The sequence below is a fragment of the Herpailurus yagouaroundi genome, unplaced genomic scaffold (genome assembly GCF_014898765.1).
Source record: "Herpailurus yagouaroundi ecotype Mexico unplaced genomic scaffold, PumYag 140, whole genome shotgun sequence".
In the NCBI taxonomy this organism is placed as follows: domain Eukaryota; kingdom Metazoa; phylum Chordata; class Mammalia; order Carnivora; family Felidae; genus Herpailurus; species Herpailurus yagouaroundi.
This window is the reverse complement of record NW_024412395.1, coordinates 81534649-81554333: the sequence shown is the minus strand read 5'-3', so window position 1 is coordinate 81554333 and position 19685 is coordinate 81534649. Positions and strand designations below refer to the sequence as shown.

Below are 19685 nucleotides of genomic sequence, written 5' to 3'. Positions count from 1 at the left end.
GGGGGGGGGGGAACAGGGCATGGGGATTAAATAGTATGCTTATAATGATTAAAAAAATTAAATACTTTTGTCTTTTCCTCAAAATGTCAGGTTAAAAAAACACCAAAACTGATCGAAGTCAGCTCTGCCTCTCTAAAAGTTGTGCTTCCAAATTAAAATACTTCTTGAAATTTCTGCACCTGTGCAACATTAAAACTAACAGAGCTTGCAAATTCATGTCAGTAACTTCTTTGGTAAGGAATTGGTGTCTAACTTGGGTACTTTCTCTTCACCCTCAGAACCAAGCTACACAGCAGCTAAAGTAACAAAAAGGATGAGAAAGGAAAACGAGGCAATGACCCAACAGCACATAATCTGCAATGATACTGAATGCCTGTATTTTATTAATGCTACTGTTCTGGAAGTAGCAGTGAGGCTTTGTGTTTGAGTTCTACAGTCAGACTCGGTTCAAAGCCAGACTTTGACATTTCTCAGATGACCATGGAAGAGTTTGTCTAATTCTAATTTGGTCATCCACAAGATAGTAAAAGTAGCAGTGTTTGGCTTTATAGGATTATTGTAAAGATTAGGGTAAACAGTTAATATATAAAGTGGCTGGTACTTGGTAAGCTACTGATAGTGTTACCTATTTATTGATTTAAGTTCAATATCCTTGACTATATAGTTATACCTTGAACAATGAGGGGTGGTTAGCTACCCCCACCCCTACATAGAGTTAAAAGTCCGTGTGTAATTTTTGAGTCCCCCAGAACTGAACTACAAATAGCCTACTATTGACCAGAAGGCTTGCCAAAACACGTCATATAGGTTATATTATCTGTTGTACTCTTTAAAGTAAGCTACAGAAAATATTAAGAACTCATGAGACAATACATTTACAGTACTGTACAGTAGAGTACTATAACTTATTGATACCATAAGTCATGTGTTTACAAGCTTAATCATCTGTCAGTACCTACATCAGCAGTCTTACACAAAACACCATAGATGCAATGTAATACTAACATTAGACATCAAAAATGAAGACAGTGTAAAAAAAATTCATATTCATATGTATAATAACAGTTCACACATTGATAATGACACAGCATCAGTATGATAGATTTACAGTAGCCTAGTATAATCCATATGATTGCTTCACAGTAGCCTAGCCTATAATGAATGGATTCTTATATTTTTATGGCATATATTAAGTAGTAGTGTCATTCATAATACAGTATTGGAAAAGAGTACATTTTTAAAAACCACTTAACCTGTGATGATAGGCTGATATAGTTGCTTCAGTTATGAGAGAGGCATACTATAATGGAATTCTTTGAAACCAATGATATAAAACAAAACTAACACATTAATCTTATACTAAATATCACTTACCTTAATGCCTATGTAAGGATAGGTTATCCATTTCAAGTCTTGTACACAATGTTCTACACAATACTTAGGCAATATAATGATGACAAAAATGTCTCGTGCAGTTCTTGCCATACAAGATTTTCATGAAGACCCAACACACAACAGATAAGTTTATTAACAGTAATGGCATGATTAGTTACTATTAAGTGAAAGCATCATAAAAGTCTCATTTCACATTAAGTAGTATACTGGCTGAGGAGGAAGATGAGGAGGGTTGATCTCATGGCCTTTGGGATGGCAGAGGCAGAGGAGGTGGAACAAGGCCGGAAAGTTAGGCACACTCAGTGTTAACTTTATGGAAATACATTGTAATTTCGGACTTGCCTTTTCATTTCTCTAAAAATATTTCTACATGGTATCAATCCTCCTTCCACCATTTGCTTTAGTTTCAGTGCCTGTATCACAGAAGGGTCCAGGTTATGAAATTAGTCAAAAGTAGTCGTGAATAACCAGAACCCTTCTGCCAGATGGTCTAATGTCAATGTTTTCTGGCACTGCTTCTTCTACATCTTCTTCCTCATCATCTAGCACTGATTTGGTAGCACTCATCTCCATCAAATCTTTTAATTCCTCTGGTGTTGTGTCCATTAGGTCTTGAATTTCTCCAAGATCCAAATATTGAAACTGTTTATACACACACGCACACAATCGTTTTTACAACATCCAAAATCTCATTATTTCCTCGACCGTCATAAATCCTGTGAAGTCATGCACAACATCTGGACCTAATTTTCTCCAGTAGGTATTTATCCTATTGGGTTTCATGGCTTTCACCACTTTTTCTGTAACAGTGATGCCAGACATCTTCAGTGGCATAAGCCTTCAAGACTTTCATGAGGTTCTATTGAGGTTCTCTTCCATAGTGTTGACAGTGCTTTCTATTAAGTACAGTGTATAACAAGCCTTGAAAGTCCTTATGACCCTTATCTACAGGCTGAATTAGAGACACTGTGTTGAGGGGCAAGTAAACCACTTTGATGTCTTTGGTGTTGAACTCATAGGGTTCTAGGGGCATTGTCCAGTATCAGAAGAATTTTAAAAGGCAGTCCCTCAAAGGCAAGTTACTTCCTGACTTCAGGGACAAAGCATCAACGGAACCATTGGAACCAGTGGAAAAAGGGTTTTCATTGTCCAGACCTTCTTGTACAACCGAAAGACTGGCTGCTGGTATTTTTCTTTTCCCTTCAAGGCTTGGGGATTAGCAGCTTTATAGATAAGGGCAGTCCTGATCATAAATCCAACTGCATTTGCACAAAACAGTGGGGTTAGCTTATCCCTTTCTGCCTTAAATCCTGATGCTCACTTCCTTACCATTAAATGTCATTTGTGACATTCCCCCCGTCCCCGAATAAGCCACTTTCATCTGCATTAAAAACCTGTTCAGGCAGATATCCTTTTTTCTCAATTATTTTCTTGATGTCTGGGAATTCATCTGCTGCCTCTAGGTCATCAAAAGTTGTTCTGTTATCTTTACATTTTTTAAGTCGAACCACTTTCTAAATGTTTATTTTTGGAAGAGAGAGCATGAGCAGGGGAGGGGCCGAGAGAGGGGGACAGAGGATCTGAAGCAGGCTCCACGCTGATAGCAGCGTCACCAACATGGGGCTCAAACTCACATACCGTGACCTGAGATCATGACCTGAGCCAAAGTCGAAAGCTCAACCAACTGAGCCACCCAGGTGCCCCAACCCAAACCACTTTCTAAAATTATTGAACCATCCTTTACCGGCATTAAATTCTCCAACTTTAGAGCCTGCATTTACCTTCATAAAATGACTTTGGGTTTTCACGTATCATATTAGTTTACAGATATGCCCTTCTTATAGCAATCCTGCATCCACAGAAAAGCTTCATTTTCAATATGAGACAAAAAAGGTGTTTTGAAAGGTTTTCGTGTCTGCTGGTATAACTACAATGGCTTCACATCTTTTTTTATAATGGTCCTTATACTGGATTAATTTATCTTGAAAAGGTTACCACTGCAGCTTCAAACCTCAATCTATGGTACATTATCAATCAATTCCACTTTTCTCTGCTTCTTGGGAGAACTTCCAGCATCTCTAGTGGCACTCTGTATGGGTCCCATGGTGTTATTCAAGGTTTATGGTACTGCACTAAACATGATGAAAAATACATGGGAACTGCAAGATCACTTTTAACTCCCACACGCAATTTACTGGAGAGACAAACTACTCATGTTAGTGTCATACAACGTGTTAAGAGGATACTTGCAACACTTGCACTCACCACAATAGCAATACGTGTAAATGAAATTATTACAGTAATACAGCATGTACTATAATTTTATGCAGTTACGATTTGGTACTGCATCTTCCTATTTGTTTACCTTTCTCTTCACAGCAAATGGCACCATATATAGTTGTGCGTGCACCTAAGTTTTGATAAGTTTTAACTTAGGAGAAATTTGTGTGTATTTTATGGTAGTAAATGATCAAATAGACTACTATCTACAAATATTTTATGCATTCATGAGATACATTTTTTCTCAAAATTTTTTGGTAATTCTAAGCTATGCAGTTCATCTGTGAGTTTTTTCAAATTGTCAAAAACCTTTAACAAGTTTTCCAATATATTTATTGGGAAAAAAAACCTGTGTTTTTCAGGGGTTAACTGTGTTATCACTTTATAAGCTAAAATGAATTATATAGGACCATTTTCTATGACTGAAAAGTTTTGGCTTTCTTAGGGAATGAATAAACTTACCTAACAAAATATAAAGGAGATGAGAACAAATGTTTGCTTCCAATTTTATAAGTTAAATTATTTTCACATTCTAGTAGCCATTTAATGGATAGCACTATCAGCATTTCCTTCATCTCATAAATAAGAAAACTGAGGCTCAAAGAGCTCACTTCTTTGCTCAAGGTCCCATGACCATTAAGCTACTGAGCCAGAACTGTACCCAAACTGTGGCCCTAAACCCAGGTCTTTTTCTGCATCTCCTCTGAATTATCCCAATGATCTCAAAAATAACTGTGCTAAGGCACGGAATTGAGATGAATGTTTATATTCCTGGTTTTGAACCAAGAGAGCCTCCATGATAATCTTCTATAAAACCCAATGATTTAGGAAGACTAATCCATACTAGCATACAAAATCAAATGAGGTAAATTCTCAGTTTGAGGAAGATGCAAATTGCAGAGAAGATGAGTATTTTATTTTTACCAAACCAGCAATTTGGAGATACTTTATTAAAGGGAAGTAGAAACAATGTCTTAAAGACTGAATGGCTCAGTGAGCTGAGTGGCTCAGTCAGTTGAGTGTCCGACTTTGGCTCAGGTCATGATCTCATGGCTCGTGGGTTTGAGGGCTGCTTCAGGCCTGGAGCTTGCTTTGGATTCTGTGTCTCCCTCTCTCTTTGCCCCTCCTCCACTCGTGCTCTCTCTCTTAAAAATAAACATTTAAATAAATACATAAATAAGAGGATACTGTATTTCACAGCCAAACACTTAAGAGCAGTTAAAGGGGAAAAGGCATTACAGACCTAAAAAGTTTTTTGTGTGTGTGGTATATTTAGCGAAGCAAAGGAAAAAAAAAATCAAATAAATAGGGGAAGAGGGGTGTACCCAACTTGAGATCTAAATTTTCTCCTGTCAACCTCTTTAAGAGAAAAGAACGGGAGGAAAATTTGGAACCAATTTGAGATTCTCTTTGCATTTGATGGTATATTACATTATAGTGTAAATGTATATTCATTAGTTATCTCCAAATTCTCGTAAACTTTATCCCCCAGAAATAATTTAAAAAAATTTTTACAATGTAATTAGATGACTTTTCATGACCGACTGCTGTGGTAACTTTTTTACTTCATTTAAATGGTGTCCCTGCTTTCTAGGTGCTTCCTAGGTGCTTTCTAGGTCTGCAGCCTTCACTGGGACATATCTGACTAGTTCTGTTCTGTGCATACAGATTAAATCTCTGAACCTAAACAACTATCTTGCACGTATAAACCACTGTATCAAAGGAAGAACATAGCTGATTTAGAAAGAATAAAATACCAAAACAAAAAGAAAAGAATCCTCTATATGTACTTCAGGATAAAATTCAGTGACTGTCTCAGCTAAATCTCTAACAAACTATGAAGTATGGAATTACTTATAAACATGCATTATCTTTCAGTGTGCTTACCACTTACCACAAATATCAGGTACTTTAAGTTCTAGAGCAAGTAAAGAAATAGTCAGGAAGTAATAATAACTGGTAATACTATATGTCCTGCTACTTAACACACTCATTTTCCTATACATTTGTGAAAAAGAATATTCTATTTGTAAATTACTTCAGGGTACATGTGTCTGAAAAGAAAATCTGAATTGAGGCAATATTCATAAAAGCACATAGAAAAAAATTCTCAAGAAGAACAGACTTTATTTTTAACATAAATGTTCTATTTTCTTGTGAGGCAGCAATAAGTGTTCAGATACAGGGAATACATAAGTACATAATAACAATATTTATCACCATTGGAAATGCTGTTTATTGGGAGATTTTTGTTAGAAAAACAAAATTTTAAAAAATTGCATTTTAAAAAGATTTACACAGCTTAAACAGATGAAAGATACAGACTTTAAAAAAACATAAATTATATTCAACAGGATTTTTTAAACAAAGTATTGTTCAGGGCTGCTCTACTTATTGTTAATTTAAGCAGAGTTAAACTTTAAAGTGCGAAGTATTCTTAGCTTTTTAAATGCAAATTCAGCACTTCCACTGGTCTGATTTTGAGACATCAAAATTCCAAGCATTAAGGAATGAATCTTAAGTTTAGAACAGTGAACTAAATTCAGTAATGTCAATTTTTCTTTTATTTCCTTTAACAAAAGAAAATCTTGACAACCCAGTCCTAATCTTGAACATACAGAAGGCTGTAAGTTCTGCCACTTTTTTAAAATATCTTTTCCAGTAAAAGCCAACCATTTAAAAGAAAAAAATGGGGGGGGGGGGGGGAGCCTTTCTTGTTGCCAGTTATTCCACAGTTAGCAATAACACGTTCCAAAAGGCTGATCTGGCCTCTCATAAGTGTAAGAAGTATTTTAAACAAAATGAAGATTCTAGTTAAGAAATAATTTTGGCATCCATGCTCACCATATTAACCAGAGACAAAACAGATATTTTAAAAATATAATTGCTAACAAAAGCCACGACAAGTAGTAAGACTTAGTCATGATCAGAAACAATAAATTTTATGTTTTTATCATCACAAGGAAAAAAATCAAGAGTAAAAAATAACTTAAGACAAAGTAAATAACCAGAGAATACTTTTACGGAAATATATATGCTATTTCTTTTACTGCAATGGAAGTAAATTTATTTAAAACTTAAAAAAATTTAAATTATATTCCCACTGAAGCTATTCTAACTTATCTTCTGTATAGTTTTCTACAGAAATACAAGATAATCATGGAATGTAATTTTAGAAAATATTCTATTGGGAGTAGGTCCATTTAAAAAAAATCAGCCATCTGTGAACTAAGGGTTAAGCAAGAGCTGAATGGGACCTATGGTTAATATTTTTAAAGACTGCAATAAAGCTCATATGCTTAAAAATTAGCCCTTTGGCACTGGCAGTTGAGTTGTCTGTACCTTGTACCTTTTTTATTCTTTCAAACCTCAGGCTCTATTTCTCCCAAACCCAAGGGGTATGTTTGGTTACCATACAATGCATTTATCTGCAAATTCACATTCTCCTTACAACCAAACATTAAAAGTTCTACTTATAAGACTCTGTAAATAATAACTCTTAAACCTGTTCTCCCATTCTGGTTTTAAATTACTTTAGATAAAGGATATATGAAACGCTATAGAAAGATGTCAATTATACAAACATGCACAACAAAGAGAAAGACTGTTTATAAAGTGGCATTTTAGTTGTAAAATGCCCTTGTGATTTATAGGAATGGACAGAAGTAAGTGTAAAGTAAGGAAAAGAACACTGATTTAATGGAATTCAAGTAATCTACAAACTGAGGATTTTTTTAAAAACTTGTTTTTAACTTCTTCCTCTTACCATTCATACCAACTCACCTGAGGAGTTTCAGCTTTTCTTCTGTACTTTTGATAGAGCAGTTTTCAGTGGTGAAATGGTTAAGTCAAAAGACATAACATATAAGGCAAAGAATCAAGGTTCTCAAAAAAACCAACCAACCAGAAAATACAGACCCTGAATAACTGAGTTTTACTAATTTAGAAGCCACAAAGCACTAATTCCAAGCAAATTAGTTTTGTATGGAGAAGGTACCAAAATTTATCAGTGTTACCAAGTGAAACTGGACAGACTTATTCAAATGTTTGAATTTATCTAATCTGTATAAATACATCACCATTTTAAACTTCACAGGGCATAATTTTAAATACTCAGATGTTTTAAAGGTGCATGAGTATAAGAAGTCCTTTCAGATTTATTGCTACCACTAAGTTTTCTTTGATGGTATATGTCTGAACAAATTGACGTATTAACCCTCTAAACTGTATTCCTTTTACAAGTATTAAAATTTTTTTCTCCCTATATGTATAGGAATATTAAATTATTGCATCATAGGTAGTATATGAAGGTCTTAGAAGGATGCTTTTTATCAACAGTGTTTGCTGGAACTCATTTTTAAAAAGAGCTGCTCCTTAATTTCACTACCACATACACAAACATGAAATAGTGTTGTCATGTGATATTGGCAGTGATTAAGAGGAGCCTAAATCCAAAACTGTATGGATTTTTCAAAGAATCCTGTTGTTTATATGCTCCAAAGCTCTCTTTGCCTGTCTTCTGCACTGTGTGGAATGCTGGAGAGAAAACTAGCAAAACCTGTAAGCAACATATCTCAGTGCCAACCACCATAAAGAAAATGTCAGTCACAAGATTCTGTGACTACGGATTGCTATTCAATGGATTACACTCCTGGCAAACTACTAACCCTGACCAAATCCACGAGACAACAACATCACAAAAGCAAAGGAGGAAATCCATGCACAGCCATTTTAGGACCTCTTGGAACTACGATACAGTGATGATAAAGGGAGAGCATGTGATAAAATATTTTGCAGAAAACCAAAGGGGTTCCTTACTCCTAGCTAGCAATCAACACTGGGTAGTTTCCTTCTGGCTCACTGACTTTTAAACCAAGTTCCAACAATGGGTGAGAAAGTATTAAAGCACTTGTCTCCAGACTATAATTTTTCTGACCACATGGTGAAATGTGTACAGGAGTAGTGAAGAAAACAACAGTTTTACAAGTATTTCACCCAAAGCACAAACTTCTGACATCCAAAAACATAAATCACATAATGTACTATTATTTAGTATTGCTTTTTATCTCTGGTTATGTATTTGTTCAATGCATTTACCTATCAATTCTTGTTTGGGAGAAGAACATAGTCATGAGATTAAGATTGCTGGGAAAATGTCAACAATCCCTTTGGTCCCAAAGCTGAAAACAGCTGAGAAAAGCACACATCTAGAAAGGGAAACAAGAAACAAGAGGCCACCAAAGAATCTTTGAACATCCTGTCTGCTACGTTTCAGAAAATGTAACATTGGTATTATAAAATAGTCATTTTCATATAAAAGATGGTTCTTGCAGCATCATTCACGTCTCCCTTCAGGAATTATGTTTGCAGGGATCAATTTTTTGTTTTTGTTTTTAAAGAAGTTTAATTTGAAAACAAAAAACAATGTGATATTGGCCCTCCAAAAGTAAAGAATGAGACCTTTTTTGTTTCAATCAGTGCTTTCAGAAAAAGCAGGCTAAGCAACAAGGGCTGGCCTTCATGAGTGAGCAAAGCCATCAGAGGGCGCTGCTTTCTTCCAGAAGTCATACTGTGACACATCACCATGGGAAGTGGGAGCACATCACAGCCGACTGGGAGTGCGCGATGCCATCACAATGAAATGATCTGAGGAGGTTCTCAGTTGCCCAGAAAAATGGCCACACAGTCTTGTGACCTATCCTTCAGCTTCTTCAATTGGCTCTGGTGGTGGAAGTAGAGAGGCCGATGGCATGACTGTACTTGTTCCTCGAGAGACCCGGTCTTGCTCTGTGTTTGTAGACAGGGAGGCCACAGCAATAGGCTGCAGCAGAGTGGTTGTCATACCAGTGGTAACTGTCAGACTGTGCCCAGAGCCCTTGAGAGTAAGATCTGGTGTGGGAAGGAGTGGCTTGAGGATGCTGACGAGGCAGAAGGCAGAACCACTTTTAGGAATGAAATTCACCTTGTTTTTGTCAGGACAGTAAAAGGCTGGGATTTCGTGAAGCTGCTTTGGCCTAGGCATAGAACAGACAACCCAGTAATTTTAAGTCACAGAACACTGGAAGTAATTTTTTTTTTCTAAACAGATAACTTATAGATAATGAAAGGAATATAAAACTCAAGTTATGTCAAAAGCTCCAAATGTTATGGGCCAAAGTGGAATTAGACACCTAACTCAAAATAAGTATCTTAGAATACCAGAAGTACATCATTCATCTCTGCTGCTTTCAGTTCCCTGGAGAGCCCCCTGCAGCATTCAGGTGACTCAGGCTGACAACCAACTGTATCTCAATGAAGATTTAAGACAGCCATTATGAATAAAGAATTTCCTAAAGCAAAAGAAATTCTAGATGTTTAAAAACAAAAATATGTTCCACTACATTTTTTCCAAAACCTGTACTATTTTGAAGGGAGAAAGCAAGTAAATTAACGACATACAATGTCCATCTTTTGCTAAATTCCACCCCTGTGTGACTCAACTTCAGTGGGCATGAGTTTTCAAGTGTGCTTAAAAATCTCTTTGGAACAATTTTTTTAGTTAACCATGATGGTTTTCTGAGAAACATAATGGAAATATAAAATCAAAATCAAATTATTCATTGTCCCTTCCTGTCCCCAGGGGCTCCTGAAAACTCACCCAAATGGTTGGAAAAAGATACTAAGTATTACTGATATTTTGTGAAAATAAAGATATTAAAAAATTCAACTGTTAAAGTAACATGGAAATGCCACAAAATTAAAAAGAAATTGGGGCTCCTGGGTGGCTCAGTCGGTTAAGTGTCCAACTTCAGCTCAGGTCACAATCTCACGGTCCGTGAGTTCGAGCCCCGCGTCGGGCTCTGGGCTGATGGCTCAGAGCCTGGAGCCTGTTTCCGATTCTGTGTCTCCCTCTCTCTCTGCCCCTCCCCCATTCATGCTCTGTCTCTCTCTGTCTCAAAAATAAATAAAACGTTAAAAAAAATTTTTTTTTAAAAATTAAAAAGAAATAATGGTGGGAGAACCTAAATATATCAAGATTCAGATGGAACAACGTAATATGATCATATGATGAAAGTACGATTCTCATCTCTCCTAATGAAATTTAAAAAATTAAAATTTAAGTGCGCCAAGTCTGCACCAGATTCTGGGGATCCAAAAATGAAACCATCTACAAGGAGACAGACTAAATATGTAGTTCGTGGGGGGAGGGAGATGCTGGGAATAGGACTGTATCTCAACATAATTAATCTCATTTGTAATCTTACATGTTTTATGCATTTAAAAACATTATCAGGGGCACCTGGGTGGCTCAGTCAGTTGGGAGTCTGACTCCTGGTTTTGGTTCAGGTCATGATCTCACAGTTTGGGAGTTCAAGCCCTACATCAGGCTCTGCGATGACAGGGTGGATTCTCTTTCTCCCTCTCTCTCTCTGCCCCTACCCTGACTGTGCGCTCTCTCTCAAAATAAATAAACTTAAAACAAAAAACAAAAAACAAATGGGGCGCCTGGGTGGCTGTTGATTGAGCGTCCGACTTCGGCTCGGGTCATGATCTCACACTCTGTGAGTTTGAGCCCTGCATCAGGTTCTGTGCTGACAGCTCAGAGCCTGGAGCTGCTTCAGATTCTGTGTCTCCCCTCTCTCTGCCTCTCCCCTGCTCATGCTCTGTCTCTGTCTCAAAAATAAAAACATTTTTAAAAAATTAAAAAAAAACAAATAATAAAAACATTATTCAGAGAAGTTACAAATTACTTCAAAGCATCCCTAATCTTTGCCAGACTGCCAAAGGTGTTCACAATACAAAAAAGCTCAAGAAGTCCTGTAAGAGGTCTGACAAGATAAAAATGACTTGTAAAGGGGTTTAAAGGTAGCACAAGGGAGTGGATAACCTGTGGCAGAGGAAGAGGGAGAATTTTGTAGGAAGAAGGCTTACAAGGGAAGTAACATCTGAGCTGGGTCTTAAAAAATTAATAAGCAACAGTCCTGGGGAATGTGCCAAAAAAAAAAAAAAAAAAGGAAAAGAAAAACCTCCAAGCAGACAATGCTTTTGATAGGCAGATTTTATTAATAGTGAATACTACCCAAGGACAGCTTTGATAAATACAATAATTTAAGAACAAAGAAATAATTTAATTGATGTTTTACTTGTACAGTCTTCTTTCTTATATACAATGGAAACATCAAGTAATTTTAGGACCACAAGTGTATCTGGGTAGATGAGAGGTAACAAGAGCACACACTGCCCTATTTTTACTATGTGAGAGTATGGTTTTCAATTCCTTAAAGAAGATAGGAAGCTGAGGTTAGATTTCTATTATTAAATTATGCTTGAATTTTCTTTTGAAGGTGGAAGCAGCAACCTCCCCCACCGAACAAAAAAAAACACACAAAAAAACAAAACACCTTCCTTTGTCCCCTCTTCCAGCCGCCACCCCAACCTACCAAGAGGAATCACTCCTGACCTCTAACATTTTTCTAGGAGCTTAATTATTAACCAAGAAACAAATTATCCACTCCTGGCACACATGACCTATACCTATGCTAATAGAAGCTGCAAGTACTAATACAACTTCAAAGCTTCAACTTAGTAACTATAAATACAAAAAAAAAAAAAAAATCTCAGAACTAATTTAAAATTTTTATTTTTCCTTAAGGATTATTCCAAAAAAATTGTGTCTCAAAATAGATATAACTGTTTACAAGCTGACTTTCTGAGAAACTGATGGGATAGGCTGGATAATAATTATAGATATTCTTATACTGATGCAAGGAATTCTTTCCTATCTGTTTTAAAAGCCTTATGTAATTTTTTTTTAATGCAGGAATTAATTATCAGCAAAGAAAATGCTGGGTCCGAGTTACTTATAATTGGAAGAAGGGAGAGAGGGAGGATCATGTTATATTTAAAAAAATTTTTTTTTCAACGTTTATTTATTTTTGGGACAGAGAGAGACAGAGCATGAACAGGGGAGGGGCAGAGAGAGAGGGAGACACAGAATTGGAAACAGGCTCCAGGCTCTGAGCCATCAGCCCAGAGCCTGACGCGGGGCTCGAACTCACGGACCGCGAGATCGTGACCTGGCTGAAGTCGGACGCTTAACCGACTGGGCCACCCAGGCGCCCCCCTCCTTTTTTTTTTTTTTTTTTTTATATTTTTTAAAATACTTCTATACCACAAAAAGGCCAAAATACTTAGGAGTCTAAGGTAACTAAGGCCAAAGAATTCATTAGTTTGACAGAAGAAACAGCATATTAGACTTCCTTTAAAAAAGGAAAAAGTGCAGACGACATGGCTATGGTACGTGCTATAACACAAAGAATATAGAGACCGAAAGAAATACAAAATCTGGTATAAATTCTGGTCTAAATACAACCACCTATTTGCATTCAGGTAAATAAACATACATTTCTAGAAACCAGAGATCAAGCCTCACCCCACTCCAATCTCCAGTTCCTATCAGAGTTACTTCCTTCAAACCAAGAGTTAAAGAGGAGTATTCCTCAAACAATGATTAAATAAACTCAAAACTTTTAATTTGGACCAATAATCTATATTTGTTTGTTGCTAGTGTGCCCAGTGGATTTTGCTCTCATTTTGACAGAGGTAGTGCAAAAGAGATGAATTTTTTTAGATTTTGAGTAATTTGTTTTATTGATAAAAAAGTTAAAATTACCTCTAAGAAATCCACTCTTGGGTTACTGCTATTAATTTTTGTTTTGGTACATAATGAAAATGCTTAAAAATGCTAGACATCCTTTGTATCAGTATAATTTGTAACAAACTATGTACACTATAAAAAGAGCAAGTTTACCCTTCTTTTTTTTAAATTTTTTTTTTTTAACATTTATTTATTTTTGAGAGACAAAGAGAGACAGCGTGAGCAGGGAAGGGGCAGAGAAAGAGGGAGACACAGAATCCGAAGCAGGCTCCAGGTTCCAAGCTGTCAGCATAGAGCCCAACGCAGGGCCTGAACCCACAAACTATGAGATCATGACCTGAGCTGAAGTCAGATGATTAACCGACTGAGCCACCCAGGTGTCCCGCAAGTTTACCTTCTAATAACAGATGCATGTGCCATAAAACATGTAACATGTCAGGGTTTATCTTCTATTTCTTTGATCCATCTATCTATCCATATACACACACATACCCTTCCCTCCCTGTAGACACAAATAATGTAGCAGTATATACATAACTCAGACATTAAATCCTGAGAAAACTTCCAAATCCAAGAGATTAAGGCAGATACCACAGGACACCAACCTACATAACAAATATTCACAAAGTCATTTATTACATAAATTCAAACTACTTTTGAGCCAACCAACAATTTCTCTGCATTTGGGCAAATCTCAATGAGTAAATCAAAGAGCTCAACTCCAAAAACGTCCACTTAGACCATTTGATTTTTACTTAAAAAATTAAAAAAAAAAAAAAAAGGGATCATTGTATTAAGTTTATCTTGAGAGAGAGAAAGTGCATGTGCAAGTAGGGGAAGGGCAGAGAGAATCCCAAACAGGTTCTACCCTATTAGCTCAGAGCCTGATGCAGAGCTTGAATTCATGAATTATGAGATCATGACCTGAGCCAAAACAAAGATTCAGAGGCTTAACTAATTGAGCCACCCAGGCGGCCCTAGAATGATTCCCTCCCTCCTCCCTCCCTCCTTCCTTTCCTTTCTCTTTCTTCCTTCATTTTTTTTCTTTCTTCCTTCATTTCTCTCTCTCTCTTTCTTTCATGTTTATTTTTGAGACAGAGAGACAGAGAGAGTGTGAGTGGGGAAGGGGCATCAAAAGAGTGTCAGTGCAGAGTCCAACGTGGGGCTCAAACTGATGCACCATGAGATTGTGACCTGAGCCGAAATCAAAAGTCAGACATTTAACCAACTGAGTCACCCAGGCATCCCTTAAGAACTCTCATGGGAAAGTCTAAGCCAGCATCTGCAAATTGGGCATAAAAAATAGGAGGTATTTGTCAGAGATGTATAGTCCAGGTCCTATCTCCACATTTATGCATTAGGCCTAGGATGGGGCCTGGGAATCTGCAGTTTCAACTACTACTCCAGACGATTATGATTCAGGGAGTCCATGAAACAGATCTGGAGAATTCTACTTAAATTTTCAATTTGCTACAGTCAAGCTTTTAGAATGACAGTGACATAGCAGTTGCTAAAACAGAGTTTTCAATTACTGTCACAAAAGCAGATAGGAGACTGAGAGCTGGGATTTCCTAGCATAGAAATTAAGGGGATTCAAAAACAATGCTCTTTGTGTGGCAAAATTATTCAGAATTTAGATTAAAGGAAGCAGTGACAGGAGAAGCATACAGAGGAACAAAAGGATGCCATATTCCAAAATAATTCCAAGATGTTCATAATGGGGGAAAAAGATAAATTACATTGAGTCAGACAAGGTTGGACAATCTTCACACTGTGTTCCAGGTTTCATAAGTGAGAAAAAGCCAGAAGGCTGACTCTTATACATGCAGCCATAGTGAGACTGGAAGGTGAGGGCTAAGAACTACCAGCACATCCCCAAATAATGTTCATCACCTAATTTGCTATCTCACACACACCAACCATCCTATAGCCATCACTCACAAAGCAAGAAGCCATGAAAATATGAAGGCTACAATACCTTTTGAGACTCTGAGTCTAAAATTGCAGCGCTTGACTAAAGTACCAGCCAACCGAAATAGAAGAGATCACATACCAATAGTACTAGATACTGCTTAAAATCCTGCCTGCTTCTTATGTTAGCTTTATCACAGGAACAGGAGTCTGTTACTATAATAGTAACAGAATTCTGTTTCCTATACTGGCAGACAAAATATTTCTAATAATTTTTAAAGAATTAGAGACCAAAAGTACATAAAAACTGAAGGGAATTCAACCCTTAAAAGAAGGAAGACATACTAGGTGAGAGCCATGGTCCACCTTGAATAAATATACCGCTAAATTCAATGTGTGATGTTGACTGTATACAGGTTCAAAAGTAACAGCCACAGATGACACACTGGAGACAACAGAGGAAATGTGAAAAACAACTGGGTATCAGTTGATATTAAAGCATTACTGTTAATTTCGTTTGATGTGATAATGGTACTGTAGTTATATAGGAGTACTATGGTTACTTTTAGGAAACAATATTAAATTGTACTTAAGTGTAATGATGTCTGCAACTTACTTCCAAACACTTTAGCAAAAACTACCACCACCACACACAAAGCACATATAACATAATGTTAACTAGAGTCTACGCTGTGGATACATGGGTGATCACTGTACTATTCTTCAACTTATTTGAAAATTCTCATATGGACTCTTAAAAACTGAGAACTGAGGGTTGATGGGGGGTGGGAGGGAGGGGAGGGTAGGTGATGGGTACTGAGGAGGGCACCTTTTGGGATGAGCACTGGGTGTTGTATGGAAACCAATTTGACAATAAATTTCATATATTGAAAGAAAAAAAAAAGAAAATTCTCATATGAAAAGTTATTTGAGGGGTACTTACGAGCATTCCTCAAAGACTTTGACCCTTTCACAGCCCTCAGGAGGCTCCCTTTTGAACATATAACTGTTGTTAGGTTTTGGTGAAGTTGCATATTTGGGCAAAGGAGAGTTGTTCCCATTCTCTGCAAAAAATGGCACGCTGGATTACTAACAAACACTACCACATAAATGCAGTCATACTAAATTGAATTGTTCATGACATTCCCCCACACCATGAACTACTTGAGGGTAGGAACAGTGTTTTATCATCAACATCACCTCCCAAGATCTAATACAATACCAGGTAAAGAGGAGATAATTAATGTTTGTTAAATCCATAAAACAAAAAATTTTTCTTTTCCACTTACAAGTACTACAGCTTAATCCTGTATCACTTAATCCACGGCACTGAATACTGATCTATCTTGCCCCCTTATTTCTTATACACCCAGCAGAGACTCATATGCCATTTCCTTGCTTCCCAGTACATGTAACTGAGGTGGCGCTTCACTGGTTGCCTATCACTCACTCTCAGGCTCCTCTGGTTACAATCTCTGCTCCACTTAGTTAGGAGCCATCTGTGCACTATACACCAAAGACTTCCTCGGGCCTATGAACGTCTCCATACCTAAGAGGTCCATCTCTGTTCATGTGCCAAAACTTCTTTCAAAGTCTAGCTCAAAGTTTTGAAATCCTTTCAAATTAACCTCATCAAAGTGAATGCTTCTTTACTCTGGTATTCCTGTTCAATGTTGATGTCCTCAGTTTATACTTTAAAAATTCTTGATATGTTACCTAAGTGTTCTAAAACTTTCAGTTTGTGTCAACTAAGCTATAAATTTTTTGCTGGCAGTAGCACTGTGGTTCTATTTTCTTATAAAAGAAATTTCTTAAAAAAAAAAACAAACTTTGTCTTAAAGTCAAATATAGCATTACACAAAATCCATGAGGTTCCTACTTATTACTGAAGTAAAAGTAGGAAGTATGAGCCCTGAGTACCAGGAGCCATGCTAAATGGTTTACACTCACCACTCCTTTTAATTCTAAAAGTACAGATAGTAGTTAAAATGCAGATTCCTGATAAGAAACACACGGCCCAACCAAAAGATTTAATTCAGTTTCAGATTTACATGCACACTGGAGTCACCTGGGAGCATCAAACACTCCCAGTACCTGTATTCTACACCCCCAGGGGTTGTAATTTAATTGCTCCAGGGTGTTTGCCTAGAATAACTATATATTACTTAACCTAGAAGCTGGCAAAATGGGTCCAAATAGTAACATTTACAATTGCTTATGGCTTTAATTGACTTCTTTGGGAAATCTTATGTTCTTTGCACTTGTTACAGTCTCAATAATTTAGGGAATTGATAGTAAGAGCCAACTGCAACATTTTAGGAACATTCAACACACTGTGATTAATAGCTTCTAAATAAATGACTGCTGAACTGAGCTGCAGAATTTACAAATATATTATTGCTCTCAAGTACACACAGTAACTTGGGTTAGGCTAACAAAATATTGCCCTGATAGAGACAGAAGAAAGGTCATAGTTGTTTTAAAAGGTAAGAACATTAGAAATTAATATTCAAATAGCTTATGTCTCCAAGTTATTTTTAAGTTGCACAAGTAGTTCAATACTATAAGGAAGCCCTCCAACCTTTTACTGTAGGCTTGCCTTCAACACTCATTTTGCATTGACATAAATCAGCCTAATTCTTGTTTGAAATTTCACAAAATGAGATTCTTAAAAAAAACAAACAAACACTAATTTGAAGGTTTCAAGTTCAATTAAAAATAGTAAGGTAGTAAAAACAAGACAACTAAGGTGAGAGAAAACAAAGTGCTTTTTCAGGACCAATGTTCATTTATACCAAAAAGAATGTTTCTCAGTAATAAGAGACTTGAATTAACAAGTAGAGAAAAGGAAAAAAAAAAGGTACAAAAATAAATGCCCATTCACCCACCCAACCAGACCATCTCTTGAGCACCACGGTAAAACCTACTGTTGTATACTTTAATTTTTAAAAATGTATGTTATGAACGTATGTCAAAGTAATTACCTTAGTAGCTTTAAGTGTGTGTGTTCTACTAGAAAATGAATAGAATGAATGATAAAATAGCTGGTGTTCATTTATCATCTGGCAACAAATTCCTCCTTCATTGTACCTTTATCCCTGGGATCAACAAGCAGGTCATCAGCTGGACAAGGGCTCTCTTCGCTACCTTCATTTGAGATGGTGAGGAAGGATGTGGGGGACACAGACTGAGAGCGGCTGCTGTTGTTGCTTCCCCTGTCTGCCCCACCAGGGGTCTGCGTGTCGATGCTGCGTGTGCTGCTGCTTCTCTGTACGAGGGGGGGAGGTGCACGATGGCCATCTGGAATATCTTGTGGCTGTTATAAAAATTTTTAAACACACATATATTTATCACTGATTTTGAAACTCACCAGAAATGCACCCAGTATCAACCTTCCCCTATTGTTCCAGATCACTCACAGATCAGAAATGCCCTACTAGGTCTAGCAAGAAAAAAACCTTTGTGCTGCTCCATGAGTGACATCCCTATCTAATATGACTGCCCTACTAAACACTGAGCAGCATATGCAAAGACTCTGTATTCGCAGGGTTTGGTATATGACAGATGGCCAGTGCTTGATGAATGATAAACTGCAATGAATTAGTTATCTTGTAGTAAATATTTTTTAAATCGTGAAGAATTGCCATGGTAAATGAGGAGAAATCTAGGGGTAACACCAGGTTCTATATTAGAAGAAAAGTTTATCCATTGTGTGAACTAGTGATACTTGATGACAGGTCCTGTTACCTTCTCCCTCTGCCCACTTCCCCCTGAAAGAGTTTTTCCAAAGAAACCTTCCTAAATGAGGGAAAGATTAATGGTAGCAATGCTAATTATAGGGGAACATCAAGGAGAACATTAAAAGGAAAGCTTGCGTGGCTCACTTAGCAGGAAAACCAGCTCCCTGGTACACCTTTAGTTCATTTATCTTTATTATATCAGGGAGTTACTCCCATCATACAGTATGGACAAGAGGGTGTGGGGGGATTGTGTTTTCTCTAAGCTTAACCAACCTTTAATATCAGGGAGAAGATCTTAAGCATCAATAAATACTGCAAACCCCCCAATTCCTCTTTCACTGAAGAATGAAAGCTTAAATATACTCTGTAACATGCTTTTCAATATAAACAGGAAACTTTCTGTGTCTTATAGATGAATCATTCTTATGTCTTAAGCGGATAATAGGTAAACAGAAGTGTACTTCATGATGATAAAGTCAACCAAACAATAACTCAGAAACAATAAGGAACAGGTAGATTCATGCTTATAAAGTTTCTAAAGTCCTATCCCTCCCTCCCCAACAAGTTTTAATCTAAACTTATGCTACATGGAGTTGTAACAAATGAGAAGTGTATACCTATCTAGTGATCTTTAAAGATAAGCAAAAAGCAGTTTCTGTTCAAGGATCCAAATTTAAGTCATTATCAGTTGTCTCTATGAGATGCAAGGAAATTAAAACTTT

General features: G+C 36.8%; 1 protein-coding gene across 1 annotated transcript in view; it reads right to left on the bottom strand.

The window, feature by feature from the left end:
* Positions 1 to 5782: 5782 nt before the first annotated feature.
* FAM117B (family with sequence similarity 117 member B) overlaps positions 5783 to 19685 on the bottom strand; it is a 107363-nt gene continuing 93460 nt past the window's right edge. Inside the window, exons 6-8 of the mRNA XM_040475889.1 lie at positions 18314 to 18539; positions 16167 to 16287; positions 5783 to 9689 (exon numbers count right to left, since the gene is read on the bottom strand). Of these exons, the coding sequence (XP_040331823.1) occupies positions 9371 to 9689; positions 16167 to 16287; positions 18314 to 18539 (666 nt within the window). The 3' untranslated portion in view covers positions 5783 to 9370. The remainder of the gene's footprint in view (positions 9690 to 16166; positions 16288 to 18313; positions 18540 to 19685) is intronic.